We start from the raw sequence: 21,622 nt of genomic DNA on the forward strand, positions 1-21,622 counted from the left end.
CCAGGTAATTCCAAAGGGTTCACATACTTTTTCTTGCCAGCGATTGAATAAAGAGAAGGGAAGAGCAAGTGTATGGTCTTCCTTAAACTCCATGAGGCGAGGGTGACACTAAACAGCAGTCAACTAGGTTTTTATGTTGCCTTTCTGAACTGTGACATACGCTGTGATTTATAATGGTTATACATTCATCACCTATCAGTTGTTTTCTCTCTTCTTCATAAAGAGTTGAAAAGGTCTTTGCGTTCTTCTCTCCTAGCTGTTATACTGTTGTAGATCGGTGTAGTCTGGCTGTCCGTCTCATTGTCAATAAAGATTTTTTTAATGATTGAACTGGGATTTTAAGTCAGTCCATGAAGGGACTGATTACCGTACGTTCCATTTGACCTGAGTGCATTGTCACATGATCAAACAGGAGTAGTTCTGATCACATTGTGATGGGGCACAACTTTCACTGTAACCGCTGTATGCATGGTTGCATGACCATAGGCCATAATCTAACAATCTGGCAACAAGGCTTTAACCTCTTGTACGTAAGGTCAGAGAGAGAGCGGGAGAGAGAGAGAGCGGAAGGGAGAGAGAGTATGACATTTGTAATGTCTTTATTATTTCGGATCTTCTATGAGTGTAATGTTTACTGTTCATTTTTATTGTTTATTTCACTTTTGTATATTATCTACTTCACTTGCTTTGGCAATGTTAACATATGTTTCCCATGCCAATAAAGCCCCTTGAAAAGAGAAAGAGAAAGAGAGAGAGAGGATACTTTGCTACTTTAGTTCAAGTCGCCCTTTCAAAAGAAGTTTCGTACCACAAGGGTCTTTTCTAGTAAATAAAAAAAAAGTTCTGGACACGTCCAATAAATGAATGAAACCGACACAGAGCTTTTAAATATATACATTTTATATACATATATTCATGTAGATGACTAGAAAACACAATTTTCGTCAAAATGAATTATTCTGCACAGTCATATTCTTAGTTAAATAGTAAATATGATACAACATTACCATAATAATAAATAAATTCATCACATGGTTTTTTTTCACATACCAGTTGTACAAACAATAAATTACAAGTTCAGTGCTGTGTTTCTGTCGTTCAACGAAAGGGTCTTTTCCCATGGGAAGAGTCAAACAGTAATACATATACAGTATATTGGTGTGTGTGTGTGTTTGCATGCATGCGTGTGGTTTAATTTTCTTTACATATTTATGTGTGTGTGCAAAATGTATTCTGTACATATGTGATACTGGTGTTTCTATCTAAATGTGTATTGTAGTGTGCAAGTTCAAATGTGTGTATACATATGTGTGTATTATGCGTTAATGTGGGCCTAATACAGTGAAAATACTCTTAATTAAGTCATTTGGGGGTGTTGTGTATTCTTTATGTGAATGTGTGTCTGTGCCTGTGTATGACAAATAGTGAGTTGTGCCTGTGTTGCAAGATCCCATATGTATCCGCTATATTGCATGTCTATCACCACCCGTCAAAAGGGGTGTGGTTTAGCATTACAAGCTCGTGAGGGATAGAGGGATGACGGAGAATGGATGGTAGTGGATGTCAGAGTGAGAGAAAGACTTGAGTGTGAGAAATGGATAGCTTAAACAGGAACGTGTCAATATGTTGAATGGGAGATGGAGAGGGAGCGAGAGGGGGAGTGAGTGAGAGAGATGGAGAGAGCGAGAGAGAGAGAGATGGAGAGAGAGAGCGAGAGAGAGCGAGAGAGAGCGAGAGAGAGAGAGAGAGAGAGAGCGAGAGAGAGAGAGCGAGAGAGAGCGAGAGAGAGAGAGCGAGATGGAGAGAGAGAGAGAGCGAGAGAGAGCGAGAGATGGAGAGAGAGCGAGAGAGATTGGAGAGAGAGAGAGAGAGAGCGAGAGAGATGAGAGAGCGAGAGCGAGAGATGGAGAGAGATGGAGAGAGAGAGAGATGGAGAGAGAGAGAGAGAGCGAGAGAGAGAGAGCGAGAGAGATGGAGAGAGCGAGAGCGAGAGAGAGATGGAGAGATGGAGAGAGAGAGAGAGCGAGAGAGAGAGAGCGAGAGAGAGAGAGCGAGAGAGAGAGAAATGGAGAGAGAGAGAGAGAGAACGAGTTGTAGAAGTGTATTTGGTCAGGTATGACTGGGTTAGTTTCCCTCTTGCTGTATTTGCGAGTATCCAGTGCACACATTGTCATACTAGCAAGAATTGCTTTTTTTCCTAATCAGACAAACAGACAGAAAGACAGACAGACGTGGAGAGCCAATAAACACAGTGACAAAATGGTAGCGGCCCTCTAGCACCCGCATAGTGATACAAATGGAACTGAGGGTTAAAGTCCATTAACAGAGTTTAGGACACTGAGTATGACAAAAACACTATATGTTCACACTTGTATGTTCACAATATAAACAAACACACACACACACACACAAAGACAAACACTCAAATGTCAAGCTTAGCCCCACTCATTATGTAATCCTATATAATTACAACCTTTAACCTCCACAAAGGTCAGAGTTGAAGGGTCACCATGGTCTCTTGGCCCAGTGTCACTCTATAGGGGTCACTGGGAATTGGCAGTTGGTAGTGCTGAGCGATTAGTGCTTTTTGAGGTCGGTTCGGTTTCGGTTCGATTATTAAAATATAATCATGGTTTTCGATTTCAATCATTTTTGAAAACATTAAATGCACTATGCATTAGGTGGGTTGAATGCTGTAACACAGAATAAAACAAGTAATAATTATAGTGACTTTTATGCCTGCATACTTTTATGCCTGCTGAATACCAACTACCAACCACTTAGACTATGCATTTTCAGGTAGAGATACTTCGCTAAGTAAATGCTCTCTATCCCACGCTTGATCTGAATTATTTCTAGAGAAACTGATCAATGTGCACATTGAGTCCACAGAAAAAAAACATAACTACATGGAATCCAAATAATGAAAACAAAGTCTGTCAATTAGTTGTTTAAAAACCAAAATAATAAACTAAATGTAGGTTAATCGCTCAGCACTAGCTGTTGGGCACAACTCTGCCCCAACTCAGTCTATCACTGTATGTCCATTTTCTGACCTGGGATGTTTGCAGTGCGGTTCAACCCCATTTCTGGACTGGTTACAGTACGGATCGTTTGCTCTTGGTTGTGCCCCCAGGCTACTTCCTGGTCCGCAATCCAAAACAGGAAGTTGGATAGACCAATCTTATGTGGAGAATCGGCCGTGGGAGGAGCAAAAAGAAAAAAGGGGACCCCGAACGGAAGTGGAGAAAAAGTGCCCCACAACAGACTAGTACGGAGGCCCATGGTCCAGAGGTGCGCAGTCACACAAGACAAAGAGACAAAGCGGACAATCATGAAAAACCCACAGTAGCAAGAACATACAGAAAAGCAAACAAAAAAGTGTCATTAACAGAGGAATACAAACGAAACCTTCAGATAGAGGAGGGATTTGACAAGTGGGGGTTGATTGGGCGGCTGCACTATTCGGAAGTGTTCACATGTATCCGCCGTATGTCTGTAGCTGTCCCAAGCAGGGCCTGGCATAGTAGGGTGTGGGGTAAGGAAGAGGAGGGGTTGACTGTCAATAGCCAGTGTCTCTGTCTGTGTGTACCCCCTACTTTCATGGGAGTCTAGTTTCTGGTCATCTCAACACTTTTTCACTAGGCATTGTTTGAAGGCGGAGAGGCGGTCGCCCAGAGGGCAGCCCTTGGCCAGCTTGGCCTGCGGGTCCTTGCACTGCACCGTGCGGCTCTGCCAGCCCGTGTCACAAGTCCTGGAGCAGATCATCCAGGGGCCAGTCACCCACTGGGGCCCAGAGGCCGCCGTCGACACCCCTGGGGCTCTAGAGAGAGCCAGAGCCGAAAACAGGGCCGATGTGGTTCTACTGCTTGATCTAGCAGAGGTGGTTGTTGTAGTAGTAGTGGTGGGTGTAGTTGTGGAGGTGTGCGGAGGAGGTGGCGGTGGTGGAGCCGAAACACGACGAGGCATGAAGAAGCTGTAGCGGATATCCAGGGGCCTCTTGGCGTCCGTGGCCAGAATCTGAACTGTAAGGGCCTCTCTGAGGGCCCCAGGGCCCATGCTGTGTAGCCACTCGTCCCGCTGGCTCCAGCCACTGTAGTTGAGCACCGAGCCGTTGAGGGGGATGACTGTCTCTGAGGTAGAGATCATGAACTTGCCGTTGAGAAGGTAGTCGCCACTGGGACGACGCAGGGCCAGGTAGGCTGTGTAACGGGGTTGGTCCTTGGGCTTGTGCTGGCGGACCTTGATGTGGGTGGAGCCCGCTGGGATCTTCACGACGTCTGTGTAGCCCTTACTGCATGGGGGAGGGAGAGAGGGGAAAAATAAGTTACAGGAGAGTGAGGAGTGTGTGTATGTCCCCGGTATGTTGTACACTACATGACCAAAAGTACGTGGACACCTGCCTGTCAAACATCTCATTCCAAAATCATGGGCATTAATATGGAGTTGGTCTCCCCTTTGCTGCTATAACAGCCTCCACTCTTTTGTGAAGGCTTTCCACTAGATGTTGGAACATTGCTGCGTGGAATTGCTTCCATTCAGCCACAAGAGCATTAGTGAGGTCGGGCACTGATGTTGGGCTATTAGGCCTGGCTCGCAGTCGGGGTTCCAATTCATCCCAAAGGTGTTAGATGGGTTTGAGGTCAGGGGTCTTTGCAGGCCAGTCAAGTTCTTCCACACCAATCTCGACAAACCATTTCTGTATGGACCTCGCTTTGCACACGGGGGAATTATCATGCTGAAACAGGAAAGGGCCTTCCCCAAACTTTTGGAAGCACAGAATTGTCTAGAATGTCATTGACGTTAAGACTTCCATTCACTGGAACTAAGGGGCCTAGCCCGAACCATGAAAAACAGCCCCAGACCATGATTTTTCCTCCACCAAACTTTACAGTTGGCACTATGCATTGGGGCAGGTAATGTTCTCCTGGCATCCGCCAAACCCAGATTTGTCCGTCGGACTGCCAGATGGTGTAGCGTGATTCATCAATTCCAGAGAACACGTTTTCCACTGCTCCAGAGTCCAATGGTGGCGAGGTTTACATCACTCCAGCCTCCAGCCAACGCTTGACATTGCACATAATGATCTTAGGCTTGTGTGCGGCTGCTCGGCCATAGAAACCCATTTCATGAAGCTCCCGACGAACAGTTCTTGTGCTGACGTTGCTTCCAGAGACAGTTTGGAACTCGGTGGTGAGTGTTGCAACCGATGACAGACAATTTTTGCGTACTACGCACTTCAGCACTTCGGCCGTCCCGTCCTGTGAGCTTGTGTGGACTACCACTTCGCGGCTGAGCCGTTGTTGCTCCTCGATGTTTCCACTTCACAATAACAGAACTTACAGTTGACCGGGGCAGCTCTAGCAGGGGAGAAATTTGACAAACTGACTTGAGGGAGAAGGGTGGATGTTAGAGCGAGTGAAAGAGTGAGTGTGAGAAATGTATATCATGAAGAAGAATGTGTCAATGTGTTGAATGAAAGATGGAGATGGAGAGGAAGACAATCTATAGACCATTCCTTCAAATGTACTCAAGATGTACAGATACGTGAAAATACAGTTTACCCTTTCCAATTGAGTGCAACAGAGCAGAAGGTTCTGTTTTTATAAGGTTCTGACAATTTTTTCCATTTGGCACCTGCAACTTACTACATGTGAGATAAATTACACAACAAACAAGAATCAGCCTCCAACCAAATAATTAGAATTTTGAATAATTAAGTGAAGACCATTTTTTGACTTTGAAGTGAAAAATCTCAATTTCAGTTTTGATTTGTCTTGTAAACACATGTAAACACCAAATGTTCTTTTCAATTTCAGTGTGTATATGTGTATGTGGGTTCCCTTACCTCTTCTTGGTGAAGTTGCCTATCACTCTGATGCAGCCAGTGCTGTCCCCTCCGCAGATGCCACACTTGTCAAACTGCAGCTTGGAGCCAATGATGCCGTCACATCCGGTACGCACACACTTGCCCTTCACACACACTGAGCTGCTGTACGGCCGGCATTCTGTCCCGTCCACCACCTGGAGGAGACATAAGATATTATCATCTTTGTTGTTGTTGTAGTCTTCATCATCCTCATCAGAGGCTCGCCTCGTAGGAGATTGTTGCTGATTACTGCCGAGGTGTGGCGCTTTTAGCTGCCGAAGCATTACCCAGGTGGGTGCTACAGATTCGGTGGTAGATGTTCTAGCCTACCTACAAAGGAAAAGTATCTGTGAACTTCAAAGACAGAGGTGCCTGATGAAGAGCTGACTGACTGCCTGACTGTTATTTTTCCCTCGCCGGCTGTATGAAGAACTATCGACGCCACCTGCACTCAACTCTACTTTACTGAACTGCATCATCATTTATCTGTGGAAGACCATCTCCCTGAAATATATATTTTTAAAGCGACTGTGAGATTCTGTATGAATAGCGGTATATAAAATAAATCTATCATCATTATCATCATCATCAGTATTCTCACGGTCATCGTGGGTATATTATCATGTGCCTTCAGAAAGCAATTCTGTGTTCTGTTACAGCCTGATCTACACACAATACCCCATAATGTCAAAGTGGAATGTTGTTTGTAGAACATTTTTTAAATTAATAAAAATTCAAAGCTGAAATGTCTTGAGTCAATAAGTATTCAAACCCTTTGTTATGGTAAGCTTAAATAAGTTCAGGAGTAAACATTTGCTTAAAACACATAATGAGATGCATAGACTCGCTCTCTGTTCAATAATAGTGGTTAACATGATTTTTGAATGACTACCCCATCTCTGTACCCCACACATACAATTATCTGTTAAGGTCCCTCAAACAAGTAATGAATTTCAAGCAAAAGAAACGCACCGATTGGTAGATGTGTAACAAAACAAAAAAAACAGATGTTAAATAGCCTTTTGATCGTGGTGAAGTGATTAATTACACTTTGGGTGTATTGATACACCATCCAGTCACTACAAAGATACAGGCGTCCTTCCTAACTCAGTTGTCCGGAGAGGAAGGATTTCACCATGCCGGTACACCAAGCATGTACAGAATAAAAAATATTCCAAAACATGCATCCTGTTTGCAACAAGGCACTTAAGTAATACTGCAAAAAATGTGGCAAAGAAATGTCCTGAATACAAAGCGTTATGTATGGGGTAAATCCAACACAACACATCACTTAGTACCAATCTTCATATTTTCAAGCATGGTGGTGGCTGCATCATGTTATGGGTATGCTTGTCATCGGCAAGAACTAAGGAGTTTTGGGGGGGGGGGGATAAAAATAAACAAAATACAGCTAAGCACATGCAACATCCTAGAGGAAAACCTGGTTCAGTCTTCTTTCCAACAGACACTGGGAGATGAATTCACCATTCAGCAGAACAATAACCTAAAACACAAGGCCAAATCTACACTGGAGTTGCTTTCCAAGACGACGTTGAATGTTCCTGTGCGGCCTAGTTACAGAATAAGAAAAATGGGCAAATATTGTACAAATCAGGTGTGCAAATCTCTTAGAGACTTACCCAAAAAGACTCACAGCTGTAAATGCTGCCAAAGCTGTTTCTAACATGTTTTGTCTCAAGGGGGTGAATACTTATCTAATCAAGATATAATAGGGATTTTGTTTTATTGTTCAAATTTTTCTTCCACTTTGACACTTCTGACTATTTTGACCAAAAATGACAATTTATCCACTGGAATCCCACTTTGTAACACAACAAAATGTGGAAAAGTCAAGGTGCGTGAATACTTTCTGAAGGCACTGCATATATCATTATCATGGGTATATCAATATCATCATCTTTATCATTATCATACTAGCAGAGCGGACACTACAAGTCGTGCTAACCAAAGGTAGTGGACTAGTGATAGTGGAAGACAGCACTCCAAAGTACTGTACCCTCACTCACACTCTTTCACTCCCCAGTGCCCTTCTCTTATTTCACTCACCCTCTGCGAGAACACTACATAGTAGCCTGTGCCCTTGGCCCGGCAGGTCAGCTTGCACACATCTTTAGGCAGCACTCCTGCGAACTTGGGTACCCACTCCACAAAGGTCTTGACCCCCTTAGGGTCTGTCTGGGGGCCGTTCCGCACCTCACACTGCTCCTGGCGGAAACTCTTACCTAGAGGAGGTAAGTTCCACCACATGTTAGAGTGTGTGTGTGTGTGTGAGAGCAAGAGACAGACAGAGAGAGTCAAAATATTTACCATTCATTGATCTATTGTAAGCCTGTGTATTTGCATGAGCAAATGTATACTTGTGTGTGCTTATGTGTGTCTATAGCACTATGTGATCACACGCATCAGCCAGTCAATCTGCAGTACTAAACTCACTGGGCGAGGGGCACGGGGTGACACTGCAGGACTTGTAGATGGCTCTCTTGCCGGTGCAGTAGCGCCCATTGTTTCGGGGTGGCGGGTTGTTACACAGACGCTGGGCGAACTGCACCCCTCCACCACACGTCCTCGAACATGCCCCCCACGGACCCCACGAACTCCAACTACCATGGTTAGATGCCTTGGAGAGGAGAATGAGGAGAGGAGAGCGGGAAGATGAAAGAGAAAGAGGAGATAGAAGAGCAGGAGGCGATATGAAAGAGATTGAGAGAGAGATAGAGAGAAAGAGAGATCAGAGCAGGAGAGGGAGAGAGGAAGGGGAGAGATAGGAGAGTACTGTTAAAGTTGCCTAGTGAGCACGTTAAAAGTTGGATTGGCCGGCAGCCAAGCCACGTGTAAAATGTGTGTGTGTGTCTGTGTGTGATGCATGTGTTTATGTGTGTGTGTGTGTGTTTGATCCATTTGTGCAAATGCATGCACGTGATTGTCTGTTCAAGTGGAATACATTGAGAGGGGTGTGGGGCGGCATGAGGATAGAAATGAAAGTAATGTTCAAAGGCGACCCAGTACATCAAGGCAAAGTCAGACTGTAGCAATGTGCTATGCTAGCTCACATGCAAGCCTACAACAAGTTGCCCCTAGATGCTGATCTTGGATCATTTTAGCATTTTCACAACTAATGGTTAAGGTTAGGATTGGGGGAGAGAAAGCTGATCTGAACTGTCTTGATTTGTTATGTATTGTCTCTATTCTTCTTTGTTTATTTGTTCTGTGTTTTTTATTTTACATTTGTATGATTATTTCTTCTTAATTACTGGGCCTACTATCATTGGAGAGGCCACAGATGTTGCTATCATTATTACATCATGTAGAATGTTGATATTTGTGATGACATCACAAAGATACAACTATCCTGATTTACCTCTATGACATGACCATTTACCATGGCAACGGATGGTGTAAACATTCCAATGTTACGCCACCCAGGCACAAATCAGATTCCATTTATTTTTGGACTGCTACCAACACTATCTGCTACTAGCTGCAAACACCTGCGAAATATTCAACCAACTATTTAGCCTAATCTATTTCTATTTTACTCTAGTTTTGGTACATTATATATTTCCTCATATTATTTGTTTTATTTGCTGCTTATTTCTATATATATATATATATATATTGTTTGTATAGTATTTTGTATTGCTTTAGGTCTTGACGATGAAGGGGAGGTCACGGAGGCTGGCAGTCTCTAAAGTGAGTGTCAAGTTTCTGTATTTTACTTCATGTATTTGATGTACTTTGTTCATTTGACCGTTTATAAACATCCATGATATTATTAGACTAATGGTAACAAGTCCGTCATCATGGAAAGGTATAATGTTGTTAGTAGATCTGGGTTCAAAGAGGTCTAGTATTTGAAATCTTAAAAAAAAATATAATACTTTGAGCGTTTGCTTAAGCCTGTCTGAGGTGCCGGATGGGCAGGGTTCACACTTTTGGGAGTATTCCATTGGTTCCAATGCACCAGGCAAGCTCAATCAAGCACAGATTTTAAACTCAGGTCTAGTTGTTAGATAGAATAAGAATGATTCATTCTACAGGTTCTCTTCATTCTAATTCTATCTTACTACAACTATCAACCCATCGAATTAGAATGATTCATTCTATGGTTTCTATTCATTCTAATTCTATAACACTACAACTAACAACCTATATAACTACAATAATTCATTCTAATTCTATATTCTATCACACTACACTTCATTCTCTCGGTTTATTCTATGGGTTGTTAGTTGTAGTGGGTTCAGGACCTTGTGCTCAATTGAGCCTTCCTGGCTCAATAGACCAATAGAATAGTCCCAAAACGGTAAACACAACCCATCTGGCACTCCAAGCAGTATAGAGTAACGCTCAAGGTATTTGAAAGATTTCAAATAGTATTTGGTCTGAGTGGGTCATCATGACCAGCGACTGACTGTTGTGCTGAGATGGTCTGTAAAATGAACATGTACTCTCTTACTGACTTACGGAGTGTCATTCTTACAGACTGTCCTTCAGCTCAAAGCCATGGAGGAGGATAAGAAGAGGGTGGAGTCCAACCAGAAGAAGGAGGAGGAGTTAAGGTGGATGGAGGAGGAGTTTAAGAGGAGGGAGGAGCAGGTGGAGAGGAAGGAGGTGGAGGTGGAGAAGAGAGGAGCAGGTGATGGTGGAAAGGAGGGAGGTAGCAGAGGAGAAAAATGGGGTGAAGGAGGAGAGGAAGAAGGTGGCGGAGGAGAGGAAGGAGGTGGCGGAGGAGAGGAAGGAGGTGGCGGAGGCAAGGAAGGAGGTGGCGGAGGAGAGGAAGGTGGAGGTGGCAAGGAGGGAAGTGGAGAAGAGGGAGATGCAGGTGGAGAAGATGGAGAAGACTGCCGGGAGAGAAGGGAAGATTCTGAGAAGAGAGAGGCGGCAGATCGTTCTGAAAAGCGAGTGGCTGATGGAAGAAAGGATGGCTGTCAGGGAGGAGAAGGAGAATGTTCAGAACTGGGCAGATGAAGTGAAGGTGAAGGTGGAGGAGGTGAAGGGAGAGGAGGTGGAGAGGGTGAGTGCGCAGCTGACAAAAGAGAAAGAGTTGACAGAGGGAAAGATAAGGAAGATGGAGAAGGAGAGGCTGAGGAAGGCGAGGAAAGAGGTGGAAAGAAACAGAGTGCAGATGGAGAGAGAGAGGATGGAAACGAATAGACTGGGGCAGGAGTCAATGTTGAAGAGATGGAGAGAGGAGGACTATGGCAAATCAAGCCAAACTCCTGGTCATAAAGAACGGAGAGATAGAGACGAGAGAAAAGGACATCGCAGACAAGGAAGAGGAAGGAGTTGGAGAGGAGGAGCGAGAGACATTGGTGAATGAGAGACAGAGGCTGGTGAGTAGGATGGTCGAGAATGAAAGAGAGATTAAATCCTACAGGGGAAGTTGCTATGTAGCATTAAGGCGAGGAGTAGAACATTGTATCGCCCTAACCCAACACATAACCAATAAACTAACAATGGACTGTAACCCCTCACCTTTGATCCTAGGATTAACCTAACCCCCTTATGTCCTGTTTTTATGTTGTTGCAGCTCTCAATGGGTCGTTGTACCCCCCTCCTCTTCACCCTTAGGTCCCCTAGTGGGACCCCCCTCCAGCAGGTGTGAAACCTCCTGTCCTCTCCTCTCCTCCCATCCCCTCTCCTCTTCCCATCCAAAATAAACATGCATATTTTCATTGAACATTTTGTTTGCGATTACTTTGAAATAGATTGTTGGTCTAGATAGATCTACTCTATATTCTAGTTAGATGTCTAGTAAGTGGGTCTAGATATACAATATAGACAGTGTTTGGGAATCTACTCTGAAGATATAGTTTACCAAGCTACCAAATACTGCACACTGGAAGAAGTTAAGCTACACTAAATCTACCCTTAATAAAAAATATAATTTACTGAACTCAAGTTACTAAATCTGAAATTGCAAGAACAGATCACTCTGGAGTCCTACTTTAACAGGGTGTGTAATTTAGCCTATTAAACACACAAAAATGTGTTTAAAGTGAGAATTAGGCAGGTCTGCTGCTGAAAAAGAAAGGAAAGTCTTGCCAATAACCATATATTTTTTAAGTAGTGTATATTTCCAGTAGTTAGCTATACCACGACATGGCAAAAAAGTAATTAACTACTGAAAACACTAACAAGCTACTTTAAAATGTGGTTAAATTACTAGTTACACTACATGTAGTTCACTACTCCCCACTGAATATTGATGTCTAGTTGGTCTAGAACTATATTCTAGTTAGGTGACTATAGCCTGACATATCATTAGTGTCAATAGCCACAAGTCTAAATATGAATAACCAAAACATATACTTTGTATGTAGGCTTTGTATAGTCTGTTGAGAGTGATTCTGGTGGGATGTCTCTTTTAAAATATTTCAAAATGAAGTGACTCTTACACTGTAACTCTAATAGAACAAACGTTTTTTTGAACGTACCGCTTCGACACAAAGACAACCGAAATGGCGGTGACGATTAAAGTATAGTGAAAAGTTGAAAGTTGAAAGTTGAAAAGACTCAAACAGAATCAGCCGGCTAAGAGAACAGTCTGAGAGGAGGGTAAACACACAGGCACGCCCACATACAAAATAAACATTCTTTCCCTCTTTCTCCGACCTGCCAATAATACACACAGACACTCCTCTAGTAATCTTGTTTCAAATCAAATTCAATGGAATTAGATTCATTGAGAGTCTGTGACAGTAAAGACCAAATAAATGGCAATGTGCAGTAAACGTTACGGAAACCTTCTAATTCTTTCCAACTTTCTCCTACCCTCCCTCTACCTGGAGTGTACAAAACATTAAGGACACCGTGTATATGTAAAGACAATGTGAAATCAAGAATAGTCTGATGAGTGACAATATTAGCCTATCACTTGTGAATGATATATTATCACTTGTGAATGATGCCCAGCTTAAGGCAAGAAACAGTGTCTTCCTTTTTTTTTTGTGACTTCTTAAAATCATAGTCACACACCTCATGTAGCCTAGACCATAGGCCTATGTGTTATGATAAGGTTTGTATCAAGACACTAAAGTGGCCAAATAACTTCTTAAAATGAAGCACATTATTCTGTTTTACAACAGGTTTAGAGCCTAACTGGCATACACATTTTAGCACGGGAAATTCAAGTTTGGGGAATAACCTTTTCACCATAAAAATGCACCTTTATAATAAAAGCATTACATGCATAATCGCACTTGCAGTCACTATTGAGAATGGTGTTTTCCAGCTAATGGAACATTCATACTTATAGCCTACTGCCGTGTGCACATTGCTGCGCTTATAATGTGAAGAAATAGCCTAATAGTTTATCAACATTTTAAGCTAAACGTTCTGATCTGTTGCGTCAGGCTCATTGCTTAAAACAGGTATTTTTTATTCTAGTGCTTGTATTAATTAGGGATCTATTGCATCCCACAATTGTCTCAGACTATGTTTGGAATATTTATTTCTTGCACAGAATAGGTCAACTTTTGTACTATGGGGGATAGTAGATGGACATAGGCTAGTGCTTTGCTGTTCATTAGGCATAATCATCTTGGTGGCTGACAAAAAGTAAATGTGGACAGGTCTTCCAATATCTTCAATATGCTCCTCGGAATTAGATAAGGATGTGTGCAGTTGCATCCCCCGATGTGTCGGTCTTTACTTGTAGCCTGTGAGAAAGACCCAATCACGTGAGAGCCATGTGAGTAAGAGGTGCTTTGACACGCAGCAGGGAGAAGGGAATTATAATTATTATATTCAGCCCAAGGGCACAATGGCCACCGGCCGCAAAAGGCATGGACTTTTTAGGGAGCATTACGGCCACACAAAAGGGAAGCAGCTGGGAAATTTGAGGCACTATCAAGTGCTTGTTAGATTGTGAATGAGAGACTGATGAAGTGTGTACAGCCTGCCCTAAAAAACAAAGCAGAGCTCATGCCTTTCATGCAACTTTTTTCAAATCATCATTAGAGTCGAATCATGAAGCCTTAGAATGTATTAAAAATCAAAACATATAGCCCAACATTTGTATCACAACTAAAGTTACATAAATAACTCTAAATTAAGCATATAGGAGTATCTGTTTATTTGTTAACCGCTCAACACAGAATATAGCCGCATGTGCACACTCCCTGAAATCTTTCAGGGGGGAAATATAATTTCTATTTTATTCAGGTATTTTCAATTCTATTCTTCATACTATAAAATGATATAAAATACCGCCACGGATTTCTAAGCAAATCTTGTCTACTAAATGAACTAGTGTAGCCCACAGCCATTTGGCATAGCCAGATCAGGACCTGACATAAGGACAACTCAGAGTATGCTATTCTGTTCTTCTGAAATTGAAAACATTTTCTTCAAATCATGTTTCTTTAGACCTGTCTAAAATAAATAATGGATTTATTGTGAAGGTGTAGGCTGTATTACATGGATTAATTAGACTTAAAATGTAGATGTTCCAAAGGTCTGCATCAGTGGCTTTTAGGCTATGCGTGGAAGCCAGGAGAAGCTAAATGTGTTTATGGTAATTAACGGTCAATTACCATGAGACCGTCAGTTATTTGCTTGACAATCACCGGCTGACAAAATTTCATGACCGCCACAGCCCTATGCCTGGCCAATACTAACATACCCCGTTCAAAGGCACTTAAATCTTTCGTCTTGCCCAGTCACCCTCTGAATGACACATGTACACAATCCATGTCTCAATTGTCTCAAGGCTTAAAAATTGTTCTTTAAAATTGTCTCATCACCCTTCATCTACACTGATTGAAGTGGATTTAACAAGTGACATCAATAATGGATCATAGCTTTCACCTGGATTCACCTGGTCAATCTATGTCATTGAAAGAGCAGGTGTCCTTAATGTTTTGTACACTCAGTATATATCTCCTGTGGCTCTTGTCCACACTTTCACCCAACTCCATCCCTGCCTCCCATTCTCTCTGTCCCTCTCTCTACACTCCCTCCCTCATTCCTTCTCTCCTTGTTTTATAGTGTCTCTCATTGCTATTGTTGACACTCTCACCCTACCCCACAGTCCTCTCTCTCCCACCATGCCTCTTACCAAGTAGTATACGTTGAGAGACTTGTCTATGTTGTCACCCTATTGGGCAGGAGGTAGCCTAGTGGTTATAGCGTTGCGTGAGTAATCGAAAGGTCGCTGGTTTGAATACCTGAGCCGACAAAGTGAAAATCTGTCGATTGTGCCCTTGAGCAAGCTACTTAACCCTAATGTACTCCAGAAGTGCAGTACTACTATGGCTGAACACATTTCACCGCACCTATCCTGTGTTTGTGACAATACATTTTATTTATATTTTTTTGCATTGACCCTCCCATACCCTCTCTCAACACTCTTCCTCTCCTTCCCATCCCCTCCTTTCCTCCCTCCCTCCTTCCCTCTCTAGAGAATAATACATAATAATAAAGTAGCACTCTGCTCTTTCACAATCTTCCACTCTGTCTATGCTGTCAGCCTATTGCGTTGTTGCTTTCCATTCCCTCCCCTCCCCTCCCTCCCTCCCTCCCTTTCCTTACCGAGTAGTGTCTCTTCCGGGTCTTGTCCACGCACTTGCCCTGGAGGCAGATGCGACCCTTGCCACACGGCGTGCCCTCCACAGCGGGCAGCTTCTTGGTCAGGCACACCATCTGCCCCTGGCGTATCACTGCGCACCACAGGCGGGCGCACACGTCCATGCCCGGGCAGACCGTGTATTCAGGTCCAAACGCCAGGCGGCATTGGCGCACAGCGTCGTAGCTCTGGCCGGGCAGCTCCTCTGAGCCGAGCAGGGGCTGGCGAGGGGGGTCCAGGAGACACTCGGCTGTAGAGGGGGAGAGGGGAGGACATGGTCCAATGCCAAAGGCTGTTTGTCTGTCTGGTTTGTCAATCCTCCGATCATTCTAATCTGCCACTCGATAGGTGTGAAGGGACATTGGATTACATTTGGCAAAGACAACAGCACATGAACTATGTACAGTAGGTGAGCCCAACCCTCATTGTTTAACCAAGTAAGTCATTGAGTTATTCTCCTGACTTTTAAAATAAAAGACTTGGTTACCTCCCTAACCATTAGTTCAGGGCTAGTCAACTCTAGGCCTGGAGTGCCAAAATACTTTCATTCTCTCCTCTCAGCTCTCCTCTTCTCACCCCCCTCTATCCTATCCTGACATTCTTCCCTGCTCTCCTCCCCTCATCCCCCGTCTTCATTTCTTACCGTTGCCATCGTCAAAGAAGTCAGTGATGGTAGCTGAGGTGCAGCGGCTCCAGGGTTTGGAGGCGTCAATGGAGGTCAGGATGGACGACATGAGACGCTTGTCCGCGCTGGCCCCGAAACGCTCTTCGCAGAACTTGGAGTCGTCGTGAGACAGGCCCAGCAAGTGACCTTTGGTTCACAGACAGAGAGACGGACAGGCAGGCAGACAGAAATACAAATCATTTTTTGGGGGGTGTTACACAGTGAGTATTGTGTTCTTGAGAGTGTGTATTTGTATTTATGAAGAATCTCTTCCTGGAGTCCAAAAATAAATAAAACAGTACAACATACAACACCACGACTCTACAATCACATATCTACAATACAAAATGTATCATACCACAACAATATTACAACATTACAATGTACGTGTGTTAGCGTGTGTTTGTGTCTCTTCAGTCAGCTTTGTTCCATAACCTGTTTTTTGACCAGATTTGACTGGAACAGAGTTCCATGTAGTCATGGTTCTATGTAGTACTGTGTGTTTTCCAGAGTCTGCTCTGGATTTGGGGACTGCGAAGAGACCTCAGGTGACAGTGATAGCAATAGAGTTTTGATGTGTGTTTGCATGTGCTTACGTACATGAAACAAACGTGTGGGAATGTGAGTGTGTATGCGTGTACAGGCAGGTAATTGAGTGTGTGTGTCTGTTTGTATGCAGGCGTGTGAGCGGTGCCCACCTATCTCGTGTGCCACGGTGAAGGCGGCATGGAGTCCGTCGTCCTCTATGACGGCACAGCTCCTCTCTGGTGAACAGATGGTGCCAACGTCGGCCATGCCCAGTGTGTCACACGAGTGGTGTCCACACAGGTCCTATACAGGGGGCACAAGCAAACGGGTTGATGGAAAGGGTGATATTACATAAAAATACCTGCCTGCACATTATAAATATTGCTTTACTTTGTCCATCACCTGAGATTGAATGTATGTATCGTGTTAAATGTTGATTTTAAAGTTAGTGTAAAGTTAGGGCACACACATATACTATAGAACTCACACATACACATCAAAACACAGACAAAGCAAGGACAAGCTGGATAGTTTACAGATGAGAAATGAGAGAAGATCAGACCTTATTTTGACCCATATTTTGTTGATGCTATTAAGTTCTCTATTTCTGCTCTTTCTTTCCTCCCTCTGTTCTCTTTCTCTTTCCAATCCTTGTTTCTCGCTCTCTCTCTCTCTTAGATACAGAGCACTGTGTATTGACCAGTGTTCCAGCTCCCACACAGATCTATACAGATGATGCCCAGAGGGCTTGAAGCTACTCTGCTGTGTAAAGGAATCAATCAGTCAATCAAACACTGTGTCCCTATGCCATCGACTGTCTCGTTCTCCGAAACACACACACACACACACACACACACGGAGACACAAGCATGCATGCAGACACACATAGGCATGCAAGTATGCACACACAAACACACACACTCTCTCACAGTATACATACAGTGTGTACATTATTAACTGTAAAAGTGCACGTGTCATCTATGAATGAGATAAGGGCAGACACACACACTCCTCTCCACCCACCACCCCAGGCTTCCCTCCCACACACACCCTGGGGACAGGATGAATTCCCTGTTAAGTGATGTTGACAGGCCCGCTGTGCCGTGTGTGAGAGACTCTCTGGGGTGTGTATTTACTCGTCTCGAATGAAACACTTTAGGAACAAGCCCGTCTATGTTCTGTTCTGGGCTCTCCAACACATGACCAACAGGGGGGAACGCCTCATACACTCACTCCAGACACAAACTCTGGCAGTGTCCGAAATGACACCCTATTCCCTACATAGTGCACTACTTTTGACCAGGGTCCATAGGGCCATCAGTGCCATTTCGGCCGTAGCCCTAGTGTGGTACCCTAGTTACCCTATATAGTGAACTACTTAGGGCTCTGGTCAAAAATAATGCACTATGTAGGGAATAGGGTGCCATTTTGGACACCTTTTTTCTTTAGACAGAGATTCTTCAAAGAGAAAGTCCCCTACATACTAAAGGAGAGATAAAAACAGTCAAATACAGTCCAGTCTGATTCCATTCCACTAAATGTATTGTGTTGGTCATTGTTAAGATTTCTCCCCCTGATGTGTGTGTAGATGGGAGAGAATAGACATGACATGTTTTGAACTCCTTGTTGTCACTATCAGATGAACTAGCCAATCGGGAGGAACAATGGAGAAAGGGGTAATCTCCCTAGCCAATCGGGAGGGACATTGTAGAAACCAACATGTTCACCATAGATGTGTTCGTTTTCCGATTTCTTACTTACTAGCTGTCCCTGTCTCTCTTTCTCTCTCACTTTCACTCTCTTTTGTTCACCTGAACTTGTTGTCCCTAACTCTCTCCGCCTCCCACTGCCCTTACACTCTGTCCCCGTCTCTCTCATGTTCCCTCTGTCTCTCTCACTTTCACTCTGTCCGTCTCTCTTTTCTTCTCCTCTCCCGCCCGCTCTCCAGTGCGTTTCCAGCTTGGTATTTCCCTTTTATCCTAAGGGGCTTTCACAGACATATGAGAGGGTGAGCGAGAGAAAGAAAGAGGGCGGGTGAGAAAGCGAGAGCAAGAGAAATACAGTTATGGAATCAGACACCTGGGGAAAGGGATGGGAGGACGGAGGAAATTAAACGAGAGGAGGAAAGAATGGAGGGAATGGGCCGTTATGGAAACATTGAGAAAAACAACCTCAGCACCGGCGGAAAGGTATTTAGGTCAGTAGACGATCATATAAGAAGCCTGAGTGTGTGTGTGTGTCTGTGTGTGAGAAAGAGAGCCAGGGTGTGTTTGTGTTTGCCTGTACATGTGTACGTGCGTGTGGGTTTGTGTGTGAGTCTCGGGTCAACCGGGGAACACACCCTGGCTGCGTTCGAAAAACACACTGCCACTCTGAGTGAAGGAGAGCGTCAATCACAGACACACACTGTCAGTTTGTGGCATTAGCGCGCATGCACACACACACACACACCGCTAATACTGTATCGTGAAGAGAGTCCAGAGAGACGACAACAACTTGCCACTCAAAAATCAGCGTCAACAATGTAAGTGCCAACTAACCGTGAAATGAATGGCCTGCCAATCATCGGTGAGAGTGACATTAGCCTATTAAATGGCAATCGTACTAGGCTAGAGCCCACCCTTAAAAGTTTTCCTGGTCAGGCCCTGACAAAACTCCTGGCCCAGTGACCTATGTCACACATCTAAGAGGCTACCTTCATCCGATAACCTGGTAGTATCCTTCATATTCAACCATATCAGCCTATCAGAGAGACTGTGATTCCAGAGGTAGGATGTAAAAAGGTTTCATCCTAGAGCAGCAATTCTACTCTGAGATGCCTGGCGAATATCATCCCAGACCTAAACTGCTAGCTGATCATTTCAGTTCATGGCGTTGTTTTGTCTACTAAACGAATCAGACTGCGACGGACAGACCCCCTTCCAAAACGTCCATATGTCCATACTCTATCATTCCAACTCCGGTGCACATGCGCACATTCTATCGTGTGCCGTGGAGAACTGAGTATGAGCGCACGTGTATTATTCGATTTGAGCAGAGTATGTCTTATGTGCTCTCCCGTCGCTTCTTCTCCTCGCTCATGTTTGTTGTATGTATGTGTGAGTGTGTGTCTGCTTACAGTGTGTGTGTGTGTGTGTGTGCTTTTCGATTGTGTGTGTGTGTATACTGTGTGTATGGTGTGTGTCTGCTTAACCGGTGTGTGTGTGTGTGCGCGCGCGCATGTGTTTAAGGTGTGTGTTTCCCGGTCCTCTCCTCCCATAGGTAGGCCTACATCTCCTCTATTTGTTATAAGACTGGGGTATTTCACAGGTCCTATATTTCATGCCTATATAAACTCGGCCATTCAACTTTCGACCCATCACTCGGTCCGCGTGACTGGTAAGGAACATCTTGTTACATGCCATAGCTGCCTAGGAAGAGTGTGTGATAGGCTACTCTGCCTCACAGATTATGAATTCACTTTTCAGACCCGGCAACTGCATAAGGTGGTTGTGTGTTTTGTATATAAAGTGACAATGACCTAGGTGTTATTGGTTTGAGCAAAGCCACGGGGCTGCGCCCCAACGGTTGGTCTGTTAGTCTGGTGAAACTAACAGGGACATCTGCAGGGTACTGTCCTTTAACATAGAGACATCAATAATTGAACTTCTCATTATGAATAAGAGGGCGGATCTGATCCTATATCTGTAGTCCTACTTTGGGACGTTTGGCGAATACGTGCCCTTAACCTTCGACAGACACGTAACCTTCAGCAAAAACGGAGATGTAGCCTGACGTTTCTATGCTTTCTTTGCTCTCTGCAGTCACGCTCGTCTCGTTCTCAGAGTCCTCGCTCTGTCCCGCTCTCCCTGTCTCTTCCTCAGAGTAAACACCCAATCTTGCTCCCTCTCCCTCTATCACTCTAACCCCCGCTATCTTTCTCTCACTACCTCACAAGGAAACCTTAAACACGTATGTCCTAGTGCATGAGGGAACAATCAAAGTAAGAGACTACAATAAACATGATCATCTCGAGGATGTAATATTTATGGTGAATATTTCCATGCTGCATATTCATGTAATTAATTATGTTTTCGTGGCTATTTCAAGTGGATTATTTCTGAGCTCTTTCTGTCTCTCATTATGTCAGGGTTCCTTAACTGGCGGCTCAGGGGACAATTTTATTTGGCCTCCCAAGTTTTCTGAGCAAAGAAACTCGAGTGTTTTTTATTTTTATTACTTTTGTTATTGTTGGACATAGACTGTAAAAACACCAGCAAATCAACTCCAAGTGATTTCAATTTTGGAAATCTGTTTCAAAGTATTCTCACACATAATTGAGAGATATATGTGATCGTATACAAATGTAAGCAAGGTTTGAAATGATTATGTTTTAGTCAAATATTATATCTGTTTGGGCTTCTTGCGGTTCATTTGCAGTCTACAAATGATTTGTAATTATGTCCCGGCCCCCTGAACATCCGCTCCGGAAGAAAATAGGCCCGCAGCTGAATCTAGTCAATGATCCCTGCTCTATGTTCTGTCAGTAGAGAGCTCTTCTCACAGTGAGGCTTTGTTTAATGTCCCGGTCCCTGGCGAGAGCAGTCATGCGTCGGGTCACACTGTGACGTAACACCTAATAATCACACACACACAGGCACGCACACACACACAAGCGCATGCACGCACCCACAACTGCACACGCATACAAATGACAATTGCATACACACACTGAGTCCCCTCAATGTGTCTCTTGTTCTGTCGCGGTGCGGCATGCACAGAGCCCGGTGACACTGGCACAAGGGTCAGCTCACTCAGGACCACGGGGGTGTTGGGACCGGAGTAATTGGACCCATGCATGAATAACCCCATGTTCCAATAAACTCCCCCCCTCTACGTCACCAAAGAATGGATGGGTCTTGTCTCTGACTGTGAGAATACAGTCTGCTGAGGGATTTGACTTCCATTGAATGAGCGTGACTCACCCAAGCTA

The 21,622-nt window shown here is 44.0% G+C and overlaps 1 protein-coding gene across 1 annotated transcript in view; it reads right to left on the minus strand.

Annotated features, from left to right (window-relative positions):
- Positions 1-882: 882 nt before the first annotated feature.
- LOC129840385 (A disintegrin and metalloproteinase with thrombospondin motifs 5) overlaps positions 883-21,622 on the minus strand; it is a 30,128-nt gene continuing 9,388 nt past the window's right edge. The window contains exons 2-8 of the mRNA XM_055908218.1: positions 16,821-16,953; positions 16,102-16,269; positions 15,425-15,708; positions 8,324-8,507; positions 7,937-8,112; positions 5,849-6,024; positions 883-4,294 (exon numbers count right to left, since the gene is read on the minus strand). Coding sequence (XP_055764193.1) covers positions 3,628-4,294; positions 5,849-6,024; positions 7,937-8,112; positions 8,324-8,507; positions 15,425-15,708; positions 16,102-16,269; positions 16,821-16,953 — 1,788 coding nt within the window. The 3' untranslated portion in view covers positions 883-3,627. The remainder of the gene's footprint in view (positions 4,295-5,848; positions 6,025-7,936; positions 8,113-8,323; positions 8,508-15,424; positions 15,709-16,101; positions 16,270-16,820; positions 16,954-21,622) is intronic.

This window comes from Salvelinus fontinalis, chromosome 41, assembly GCF_029448725.1.
Source record: "Salvelinus fontinalis isolate EN_2023a chromosome 41, ASM2944872v1, whole genome shotgun sequence".
Taxonomy (NCBI): Eukaryota; Metazoa; Chordata; class Actinopteri; order Salmoniformes; family Salmonidae; genus Salvelinus; species Salvelinus fontinalis.